The sequence below is a fragment of the Dicentrarchus labrax genome, unplaced genomic scaffold (assembly GCF_905237075.1).
Source record: "Dicentrarchus labrax unplaced genomic scaffold, dlabrax2021, whole genome shotgun sequence".
NCBI lineage: Eukaryota > Metazoa > Chordata > Actinopteri > Moronidae > Dicentrarchus > Dicentrarchus labrax.
The window spans coordinates 33,380,632-33,393,273 of NW_026136720.1; the positions used below are offsets into that span (position 1 = coordinate 33,380,632).

Here is a 12,642-nt window from a genome sequence, read left to right on the forward strand (position 1 = left end):
GGGCTGTGAACCAGTTCAGGCAAAACCAGACCTCTCAGTCGGCTCCTTAGCCTACACAAAAGCGGCTCTATTGCCACACTGTACAATTGGCCTGAGATGGGGCAGCCCTGCCTGATCCCTCTTTTTACTGGTACAGGTCTGCTCAACCCTCCCCCAACCTTTACAACACAACATACACCACTGTACAACAACTTCACCCAGGACAAAAAAGTGCTCCCCAACACCAAAAGCCTGCAGTGTGGCGAAAAGAAAAGAGTGATCGACACGATCGAACGCCTTCTCCTGATCAATAGAAATGATACCCACATTAATGTTGTAAAGTTTGCAAACTTCAAAAGTGTCTCTCATTAAAAACAAATTGTCCTGTATTGATCTATCAGGGACACAATACGACTGATCAGTACCAATAAATAATCCAATGTAAACCTTCAGTCTGTTAGCTAAAACCTTCGACAAAATCTTATAGTCTGTACATAAAAGAGCTACAGGTCTCCAGTTCTTTAACAGGGTCAGATCCCCCTTCTTGGGTAACAGGGAGATCACAGCATGCCTACAGGATGCTGGAAGAGTTCCTTTCTCATAAGACTCCTTAAAAACGTCCAGCAGGTCATGTCCAAGAGAACTCCAAAAATGTTTAAAAAAGTCTGCAGGTAGGCCGTCCATGCCTGGAGGCCATTTGTGTCACTGCAGAGGTCAGCTCCTCTAAAGAGATGTCAGAGCTCAGGGTGTCACGTTCTCCTGGACTCAGCTGTGGAAGATCTTGAAGAAGTTCATTAGTAGCATCCACATCACAATCTTCTGCCTTGAACAGGTCTGAGTAGAAAGACACTGCATGCCTCCTCATCTTAGCGGGGTCAGAGGTCAAATTCCCATCAGGCAGGCGGAGACACACCATCTGCTTCCTTTGGGCCACAGACCTCTCCAGGCTGAAGAAGAAGGAGGTTGGTGCATCTATGTCTCTTATAGTGGTGAAGCGTGCTCGAACCAGAGCTCCTTTAGCTTTCTCTTGAAGAAACAAGTTCAGCTGCTGCCTTTTGAGGTGTAACTGTTTAGTGTTTTCAACAGACATACTCTCTAGCTCTCTGATTTCTGACTCTAACTGCTCCATAGCCCCTCTAATATTTGCAGTAGAGTAGGCCGTGTACTGTTGACAAAACACCCTAATTTGACCCTTTCCAATCTCCCACCACTGACTCAAGGAGGGAAAAGACTCTTTCTTGGATCTCCAATTAGCCCAAAACAGTTGAAAGTTTTCACAGAAATTAAAGTCATGTAAAAGTTTAACGTTAAATGCCAGAAGGACCTAGGTTTCCCAGTAGGAGATAAAACCAAATCTACTAAAATCAAATGATGGTCTGTAAAACCAACAGGGAGGATTTGACAGTTGGTTGCGCGAGTTATAAAAGAAGCAGACACGTAAAGTCTGTCTAACCTGGCTGCACTAACCCTACCATCTGATATTTTCACCCAAGTGAACTGTTTAGCTGAAGGATGTTTCATCCTCCACACATCCATTAAACTGGCCTCCTTTAGCAGCTGAGACAGAAAAGAAGACGACTGAGGATGCAGCTCCTGTCCTGTCCTGTCTAAAGTGACATCGGTGCAACAGTTCCAATCCCCCCCCATTATAAAACACTCTCCCTGACCACAGCTATCTAAGCTGTCTTTTAATAATTTAAACACAGACAAACGTTCAGGACCATGATTGGGTGCATACATATTAATAAAAGTAAAGGTAAAACTTTCTATTTCTGCCTTCACCATCAGAACTCTGCCTGCTACGATCTCGGTTCTGGATAAAATATTGACATTTAGTGAGGGAGAGAATAAAACAGCAACTCCAGCACTGAGATTAGAGCCATGGCTGAGTGCATACTGACCCCCCCACCATATTCCCCAGTCTGTCTCATTCAGGCTATCACTGTGCGTTTCTTGTAAAAATATAACATCTAACTTTTTCTGTTTAATAACCTCTGACACTAAGGCTCTTTTCTGTGCACTTCTCCCCCCGTTAATATTTAAAGAAGCAACCTTTAAGGCCTGCATATTAGAAGAGGAGAAAAAAGGAAACAAAACAGACAAATAGACACAGCAGAGAAGAAACACCCAGTGTTGTATGATCATGTTATTTTATCTGGAATATCTCATTTTCTTTGTTCTTTTGGTCCCTTTAAGACCTTTTTTCAGAACGGTGACATGTTTTCTCAGACGGTAACGTCTCTTCTCATCCAGCAGGTCTGTCCCTACAACCTTCTGAAGAGTGCTCACCGTCTGAATAAACTTTTTAATATCAGGGAAATATTCACTTATTTCCACTGACCTGCCAAAAGAATCATCTAGGAAATCATTTACCTCTTTAAGAGAATACAAGTCTGTATTCTGAGAGACACTGTCTGCTACAGACACACCATCTGAGTCCATTTCCTTCCCCTGACTGTTATCTGTAACCGCCTGTACCAGCTCTGTCTGCTGCCCAGCACCAGACTGCAGCTCCTGCTCCATATCAACAGCCTCCCCCTGTCCTGCTACACCTGCCTCCACCTGTCCTGTTGTACCTACCTCTCCCTGTCCTGCTTCACCAGCCTCCACCTCCCCAGGTGTAGTAGCCCCAGCCTGTTCAGCCCTACTCACTTCCCCCCCCACTTTCCTTCTCTACACTCACAACATTTACACTCTCCTTCCCTGCTTCATCTCTCAAAACACTCGGCTGTGCATCAACCGCGGTGGCTCCATGCGCGGAGGCGGCCACCGCTGACGCACTCGCAGGCGGAGCGGGTCCCGTTGTGTGCTGTCTGTGCAGACATGCAATACGTTTATGGCCCACATCACCAGACTCAAAACACTTCATGCTCCCAGAGCTCGCGTACACCATGTAAAAACTCTCCTCGTGTCAAACACGGAAAGACACATCCAGTGTCTGAGTTGACGAGTTCAGAAACATAAAAACTTGTCTCCGCAGAGACTGAACATGCTTTAATTTTACATCTTTGCATCCCAAAGCAACAGTGCGGAAACCACTCGCAAACTTACCGAACCGTTTCAGCTCTCGTTCCAGCGCTTCGTTCGGGATGAAAGGAGGAACGCCAGACACAGTTATCCGGGTAGAGGACACAGCCAGTGGGGAAATTGGAATGAACTCCTCATCTAAAATTAAACCTCTCTCGATGAGTTCACTTACACAGCTTTGGTTTTTCAAAAACACCACGAACGCTTTATTCATGCGGGAGGCATAAACGATGTTTCCGTGGCCTATCTGCTCTCCCACAGCCAGCAACACCTGCTCTACGGTGGAGCCGTGTGGTGGCACCAGCCTCTCCCTGTCTCAGTGACACAGGTGCTCGCCATGAGACACGAAAAAACACACAAAAACACTAAACGGACTTTAAACTATAAACTAACAAACAATGATCATACAATACACATGCACATCACAAAACCCTTTAGGGAGAAAACAGCCCTAGAACATTTGCAATTCTCACCTAAAGCATTAGCATCACAGTCAATTCAAGCAATGCTAACAGGCACCTTGGCACCTTATTCTGGATGTATTCATCCAAACTGTTCCTCAAGTAGGCTAGTTTTAGAGACTATAGGAACCACAAGTAGCCCAGCATTCAGAGAACGTAGTGTTCTAGAGGGGTAATAGGGTACTATGAGCTCTTTAAGATATGAAGGGGCCTGACCATGAAGAGCTTTATAGGTGAGGAGGAGGATTTTAAATTCTATTCTACATTTTACAGGGAGCCAGTGCAGAGAAGCTAGTACAGGAGAGATGTGATCTCTTTTTCTAGTTCCTGTCAGTACTCGTGCTGCAGCGTTCTGAATTAATTGGATTGTATTAATGGACTTATTGAGGCAACCTGATAAAGAATTGCAGTAATCCAGGCTTGAAGTAACAAATGCATGGATTAGTTTTTCTGCATCTGTCTGTAATAGGATGTGTCTAATTTTTGTAATATTACGTAAATGAAAGAAGGCAGTCCTAGAGGTCTGCTTTATGTGGGAATTAAATGACAAATCCTGATCAAAGATAACTCCAAGATTCCTGACAGTGGTGCTAAAGGCCAAGTTAATGCCATCTAGAGTAACTATATCTTTAGACAGTGAGTGTCTATGGTGTTTGGGGCCAAGAACAAGAATTTCATTTTTTTCTGAGTTTAACATCAGGAAATTGCAGGTCATCCAGGATTTTATGTCCTTAAGACATGTTTGTAATTTAGATAATTGATTAATTTCATCGGGCTTGATTGATAGATATAACTGCGTATCATCTGCATAACAGTGAAAGTTAATGGAGTGATTCCTAATAATGTTGCCTAAAGGGAGCATATATAAAGTAAATAGTATTGGTCCAAGTACAGAACCTTGTGGAACTCCATGACTAACTGTAGTATTTATTGAAGATTCATCGTTAACATGTACAAACTGCGAGCGATCTGATAAATATGACTTAAACCAGCTTAGTGCGGTTCCTTTAATGCCAATTTGATGCTCAAGTCTCTGTAAAAGAATATTATGGTCAATGGTGTCAAATGCAGCACTAAGATCTAATAATACAAGTACAGAGACAAGCCCATTGTCAGAAGCAATCAGAAGGTCATTATTAACTTTAAACAGAGCTGTCTCTGTGCTGTGATGAACTCTAAATCCTGACTGAAAATCCTCAAATAAACTATTGTTATGTAGAAAGTCACACAATTCTTTGGTGACTACTTTCTCCAGAATCTTAGAGAGGAAGGGGAGGTTAGAAATCGGTCTATAGTTGGCTAAAACCCCTGGGTCAAGAGTGGGCTTTTTAAGAAGGGGTTTAATTACAGCTACTTTAAAGGACTGTGGTACATATCCTGATAATAAAGAAAGATTAATCATATCCAGTAAAGAAGTGCCAATTAAGGGGACAACTTCTTTAAGCAGCCTAGTTTGGATCGGGTCAGGTTGATGGCTTCAATGAAGAAATTATTGAAGTTAACTGATGAAGATCGATAGCAGAAAAACAGTCTAAATATATATCTAAGTTTACATTAGTAAAAGTCCCTGAACTTGGAGAGCCACTGATAGCTGTTGATGGCAGTTGGTGATTAATTTTCTCTCTAATAGTAATAATTTTATTATAAAAGAAGCTCATGAAGTCATTGCTACTTAAGGTTATGGGGATATGTGGCTCAATAGAGTTGTGACTCTCTGTCAGCCTGGCTACAGTGCTGAAGAGGAACCTAGGGTCATTCTTATTTTCTTCTATTAGTGCTGAATAATAGGCTCCTCTGGTGTTACGGAGGGCCTTTCTATAAGTTTTAAGATTATCTTGCCAAATTGAGCGATATTCTGATAATTTGGAAGCATTATTCAAATTGATGATGTAGTCATGTCCGAAGTAACTACTGTGCGTCTGTTTGCCTCGAGCTGTCCAGTTATTAGCATGTCCTGCCACTCTCTTTCGGCAGCTAGAGAATCCAACCGTATTCAGTACATAAGCTCTGGAGAAAGTTTATCGCTACACGAATGTGTCCCAATGACAGAGTTCTCCTTTCTTCTTCCGTAGCATTTGCAGTCAAAGTTACGGATTTTCTCCATTTCACTGTCTTTATCCTCTTCACATGTTACCGTAGATACAGCGTCTGATATCTTACGCTCCAGCTCCTCTGGTGCGAGGCCGAGAGATTCATCCTCGTCTTCATCTTCGGCTAAGGTCAGCTGTAGATTAGGGATGTTCTCCAGTGTAATACAGTCGCTTTCATCGTCAGTGCGCTCATCAGAATTAGAAGTGAAGGCACAGGTAGCCAGTATGGAAATTACCTTTATCGCCGGACACGCCCAACGAAGTGCCAGCCTTTCCTGATACTATACCCGATTTCAAACACAAAATGTATACTTTTAAGACAACCAATACTGTTATCTGAAACATGGAGTGGCTACTTGATGTGGGCTTGTAAATTCTTTGTATTGTGTTGCATTGTTTTGAATCGCATCATGAATCGTATAGAACCAAATTACATTGTATAAAGTCAAATCGTTGTCAAATCATTAATGAATCGCATTGCATCATGAACAGAGGTGAATTGCATCGCATCGTATCGGCAGTGGGCTCCACTGTATCGTTAATGTATAGTATCGCTGGCAGCATATTGAGATGTGTATCAAATAGGCCTCAGTGGTGGGGATTCCCATCCCTACTTTCTACAGCTCGAATCAATGATGTGAAGGGAAATGCAACTGATACCAATGCAACTGATACCCTGAAGAAAGTTAAACTGAGTTACTGTAAACGTACAATACATAATGTAAAAATATAAACAAAACAAATTATGATGATTGCGCCCTCGCAGTCTGGTTGTCGGGGTGTGCTACGATTGTGACGGTCCCTGTCTAGTGTTGATGTGCTTATGTGGTTGACCAGTTATTGTTTTTCCTTCAGCAGTCCTTCAGTACCATCAGCAGAGTACGGATTTGGAGCACCTGGTTCAAGCGTTCCTAAAAGGATAAAAACCCTGTCTCATCTCTGCTCTGGTCTCTCTCTCTCTCTCTCTCTCTCTCTCTCTCTCTCTCTCTCTCGCATTCGGCTGCTTCCCCGCCAGCAGCAGTACCACATTGTCTTTGTTTGGTTTCTGCTTTGTTTTCACTTTACAACATTAACACTTCCTATTGCTCACACATCCACATTTACATTACTGATGTTACTGACTGACACACTTCACACTTGTACTTATAACCTCAGTTGTCTAGTTAATATAATACATTTACTAATTTCTTGCCATCTATTGTGTCCTATGCCGTATTTGTCATAGCCTAGGAGCCAGGTTATGACAAGTTGGGGGCTCGTCCAGGGTCATAGGCCATCATCATGTGTACCGTAAACATTATATGTATATCAGATTTGTTTGCCATACATGGTTTCTTCCAGTTTCCAGTAGGTGGCACTATGAGTATGACTGAATATTTGCATGTAGATGTCTTCAGGTGCAGATGCAAAGTACGTTGAAGTTACAACAACTTCCTGTTTCTTGACGCATAAGAAAAGATAAAATATGAATACAATATGAATATACATTTTTTATATATAAATATTACTTCACACCAAATTAAAATTACGTTATGTTGTGTGTTAACCCAGTTTATGACTAAAGATGTAAGACAAACAACACACGGACACATGATATCTCTCCAATAACACTTTTACACTATACAGAACATATTTAATCATCATTATATTAAAGGGTCACTGAAGCTGTGTCAGTCACATATCATGACCCTAAAATGAGAACTGATAAGCAGCAAACAGGAACTTCCATCAGGAACCACAATCAGTTCCTGATGGAAGTTCCTGATTAATAGTCGTCATAAGAAAACAACAGCTCAAACTTACAGTAAGAAGAAACACTTTCCCGTGTGAAAGTAAGCAGAGCAACAGAGGTCACAACCACACTTCATGGCTAACGTGACACAAAATATTATTGTACCTTCAATCAGTCACATATTTTTAAGCTCTTAAATATTTCACAGATTCAATTCTCTCAGTCTGCAGGAGAATCGACAATCGACTTCAGTCACAGAAAAGACGGCTACTTTTTCAGTGTGAGTATTGAATATATTTATAATACCTGTTCAATTGCAGAATATCAGAATTTATATTATGTATGTGTTTTACACTGACACTTGAACTGAGGTTGGTCACATTATATGAGAATTATACATGTTATCATTGTCCTGAGTTTATCAGTCACTCCAGACATGTGGAATGTGTTATTCCTTCAAACAAACTTGTTCTTTGTCTAAACAGCAACAGTATTTAGTAGAAATCAAGTGTGAACCTATCGGGACGTCACCCATTGGTTCATGGAGTCCTGTTTTTATGCCTTGAGTTCAGCATTATGGTCTGGCTTTTGCAGCTAGTAGAGATGATGTACTGCAAGATGAGCTGCTCTCATTGGCTGCTCTTGGTTTCAGCTCGTCTGTAGTAAGAAACAATGGTGGCTAGCCTGGTCACATACGTTCTTGTATTCCAGATAAACAGTACAATAAACTAAAAGATTTAAGGAGAGAAATAGTCAATGCAGTAACTTGATTCATATCAACACTGATTCATTTGACAGTTTGATCTGAGTTTGGTGCGTTGAGCTGGATGGACTCACTGTCCCTAAATGGGACCAAAATGTACTAAATGAACATCATGCTGTATGGAAGAAGACTGAAATAATTGATTGAGACCATAAACTAATTTGGAAACTGTTTACTGAGCTCATAAATCAACTTAAAACAACAACTCCATTAGACTCAATACTATCAGAGCTGCCCCCTACTGGTTGTTAGATAGAATACATTTCTAAGACAATTCGATTCACAGACCCAGAAGCTTGGTCCACTAGAAAAACTGTAATGGTAGAAATACAGACAGACAGGAAACTGTCCTGCAGGTTAACAATATTCTCTGATTTCACCAGGGAGCCACAATGTCAAAGGAGGTCCTCTTGAGCACTCTGGACGACCTTGGAGAAGATACATTTAAGTGTTTCAAGTGGTTCCTGATGGATGAACGACTGAAAGACTCCTCAACCATTCCAAGGAACAAGCTGGAGAATGCAAAGACGTGGGAGACAGTTGATCTGATGATCCAGACCTACACACTTCCTGGAGCTGTGGAGGTGACCAAGCAGGTCTTAAAGAAGATCAACAGGCATGATCTACTGCAGAGTTTGGAACCAAAAGGTCAGTGACAGGAAGAGAAGAACATGAACAAGATGATGCCGTAGCAGTCCGTCACTTTGACTTGTTTTGTCCTGGCTTCACTCAGAGAGCACATCAATGAGGAGACACCAGCTGCCTTTGTTTGTTAAAAGTCATGCAGATTACATTACACTTACTCTTTATTGCTAGAATACTGCTAACTGAATGGTAACAGGAATGTTGTCCTCAATAATGTTTTTTACAAATTTCCTGAGCCTACTTTCATATATTCATTAAATATTGTTTAAACTTATCAGCACTAGAAAGGTCCTGCTACAATATTTACCAGAAGTTCAGGTTTCCATGGTAGTATAGACAACAATTACTTGGTGCTTAAAAATGTCTATAATTGAATATTAAGGTTATTCAAAGGGACATTATATACAGGAAATATCCTCAATGGACATGAGAGATGAGTCAATGCCATGCCGAGTTCTGAAGTATGTGTACGACACCTGCGTATTTAGATTTGAAAGAGTTTTGAGTCTGAGAGGGAGGCATGTGAATTGTGATGCAAATTGCATCAATCAAATAAAAACTGTGATAATCACATTATTTCTCTCTGTTTCAGTGGATGTCAGTGATGTTGAAGAAACGTCCGAGCAAGGAGAAGCTGCCTTTCCTCAGACTGAAGGTACTGGATTATGGACTACGATTCAGGGACAATGCATTTGAATATGAAATGATTCGGTTCATATCCATGCGATGAGATTCAATCTGATACAGTTCTTAACATTTGTTTAATGTAGACATTTATTTTCTATTCTACATTAAACATTCAACAGGCATGGGCAAATATATTAGCAATCGCCAATTCTTGAACTGACAGTGGCCAGTTGGAAAATTTTAATATATCTCCCAAACCTTTTACACAGAGGCTGTGACGTCATTCATTAGCTTCTGTGAGGACTGCTGTGTACCAACATGTTATATCAATGATAAACCCCATGGTTGCAAAAAGAAGAAGCCTTCAGGAGTGGGGACAGGGACAGGTTTTAAGAATCAAATGTTAAATTAGTCAATGTGGAGAGAGAAGCTAAATGACAGCAAATGACTCTGGTCCTGTCTGGAAGGGTCTCAGACAGATAACCAACTACAGACCTAAAGCCCCCCACACCTTTAACAACTTTCACCTGGTGAACAAACTGAATGATGTTCTGAAAGACTTAAAGGGCTTTTCCACCACATGGCACTGCTTGTCTCAACTCAACTCCACTCAGTCTTTTTGGGTTCTCCATTGTGGGTAATAACTGTTAGCAGGTTTATTTTTTTGGTATCACGTTGGTCTGATACTAAAAGGTAACATGAAAACACTGCAGTCCTGCACAAACCTGGCATTTTTAGTCATAGTCATGCTACCATCAAAACTGTCATGCTACCATCTAAACTGAAAACATTTTTTATTCACTTAGAAGTAGCAGCCTATAAAACCCTGCCTAGTCAAATGCTGAAGGGCAGACAGATCCAGAACATCACCCCTTCATATTCTCTGTGATAAGAGTACTGTAACTCCTGTTTGTGTGAAATCGAATTCCTTCACAAAGGAGCCTTAGTACACTGCTTCTGCATCTATATAGCAGCATCACCAAGTGCTTGCTCATGATGGAACTGTTGGGTCTCTGTAAATAATGTTATAAGGAGTTTGGTCTAGACCTGCTCTATTTAAAAAGTGTCCTGAGATAACTTTTGTTATGAATTGGCGCTATACAAATAAAATTGAATTGAATTGATTATCAATTAATATACAACTATTTATATACTTAACAGTTTTTATATTTGTGTTCAACACAGACATGATAGTTCCGGTACCAAAGCCACAAACAATCACACATTACCAACACATGCTTCGATCAAACCTTCAGGACAAGTTCATCTGTACACAAGAGGGGTGTATGAAGAAGAAGGAGCGTCTGGATGATATCTACACAGAGCTGTTCATCACCACCGGTGGTGATGTTAATTTGAAAACACTGCATGAAGTCAGACAGATTGAGGCGGTGATGAAGCCAGGAGAAACAGAGACACCAATTAAACCCAGTGACATATTCAAACCACCCTCTGGAGAATACAGACCCATAAGAACAGTGCTGACCAGGGGAATCGCAGGGATAGGAAAAACGTTCATTGTGCACAAGTTTGTGTTAGACTGGGCTGAAAAAGAAGCCAATGAAGACGTGCATCTAATATTCCCCTTCACCTTCCGGCAGCTGAATTTATGGAGGGGAGAAAAGTTCTGTTTGGCAGGGCTCATTCGTAAATGTATCAGGGAGACCAAAGATATAACGGAAGAAGCTCTGAATCACATCTTTTCAACTCTGCAGTCATCAGGAAACACCAACTATGACAGAAGTAAATTCAAACTTCTGTTTGTTTTGGATGGGCTGGATGAGAGCCGCCTTCAACTGGATTGCTCTACTAATAAAAAACAAGACACAGACTTTGATGTTGCAGAGTTGACTTCAGTGGATGTGCTGCTGTCAAACCTCATCAAAAAGAATCTGCTTCCCTCTGCTCGCCTCTGGATAACCACACGACCTGCAGCAGCCAATCAGATCCCTCGTGAATTTGTCGACATCATGACGGAGGTCAGAGGGTTCACTGACCCACAGAAGGAGGAATACTTCAGGAAGAGATACAGAGATGATGAGCAGGCCAGCAGAATCATCTCCCACATCAAGACATCACAAAGCCTCCACATCATGTGCCACATCCCAGTCTTCTGCTGGATCACTGCTACAGTTCTGGAGGATGTGTTGAAGACCAGAGAAGGAGGAGAACTGCCCAAGACTCTGACTGAGATGTACATCCACTTTCTGGTGGTTCAGTCCAAACTGAAGAATGTCAAGTATGATGGAAGAGCTGAGACAGATCCACACTGGAGTCCGAACACCAAGAATATGATTGAGTCTCTCGGAAAACTGTCTTTTGAGCAGCTGCAGAAAGGCAACCTGATCTTCTATGAATCAGACCTGACAGAGTGTGGCATCGATATGAAAGCAGCCTCAGTGTACTCAGGAGTGTTCACACAGATCTTTAAAGAGGAGAGAGGACTGTACCAAGACAAGGTCTTCTGCTTCGTCCATCTGAGTGTTCAGGAGTTTCTGGCTGCTCTTCATGTCCATTTGACATTCATCAACTCTGGAGTCAATCTGCTGTCAGAACTATCAATCTCCCCATGGAGGAAACTATTTAGAAGCAAACCTCAACTCACAAATTTGTACCAGAGTGCTGTGGACAAGGCCCTACAGAGTCCAAATGGGCACCTGGACTTGTTCCTCCGCTTCCTCCTGGGTCTTTCACTGCAGACCAATCAGACTCTCCTTCAAGGTCTGGTGACACAAACAGGAAGTATCTCACAGACCAATCAGAAAACAGTTGAGTACATCAAGAAGAAGATCAGTGAGAATCTGTCTCCAGAGAGAAACATCAATCTGTTCCACTGTCTGAATGAACTGAATGATCGTTCCCTAGTGGAGGAGATCCAACAGTACCTGAGTTCAGGACGTCTCTCCACAGATGAACTGTCTCCTGCTCAGTGGTCAGCTCTGGTCTTCATCTTACTGTCATCAGAAACAGATCTGGATGTGTTTGACCTGAAGAAATACTCTGCTTCAGAAGAGGCTCTTCTGAGGCTGCTGCCAGTGGTCAAAGCCTCCAACAAAGCTCTGTAAGTGCACAGATATCTGCAGACACTAACTGTATCACACTTAGGGTTGTTTCTTGAACTAGTTCAAGTAATAGTAAATTGGTAGTCACAAGATCTTGTAAAGGAAATGATAAGTTCAAACACCTAAACACTATAATTGTTTAAATTTCCATTAATTAAGACCCTAATGCTTGATTGTTTGATAAGAAATGTGTTGTGCTTTATATTGTATACTGTAGATGAGTTTCAATCTTGTCTTAATCACTGCCTCTTCTTCA

The 12,642-nt window shown here is 41.5% G+C and overlaps 1 protein-coding gene across 1 annotated transcript in view; it reads left to right on the top strand.

The window, feature by feature from the left end:
- The window catches only part of LOC127353125 (uncharacterized), a 54,114-nt gene that overhangs the window by 29,357 nt on the left and 12,115 nt on the right, over positions 1-12,642 (top strand). Inside the window, exons 10-13 of the mRNA XM_051382136.1 lie at positions 7,513-7,567; positions 8,436-8,700; positions 9,290-9,352; positions 10,510-12,385. Of these exons, the coding sequence (XP_051238096.1) occupies positions 7,513-7,567; positions 8,436-8,700; positions 9,290-9,352; positions 10,510-12,385 (2,259 nt within the window). The remainder of the gene's footprint in view (positions 1-7,512; positions 7,568-8,435; positions 8,701-9,289; positions 9,353-10,509; positions 12,386-12,642) is intronic.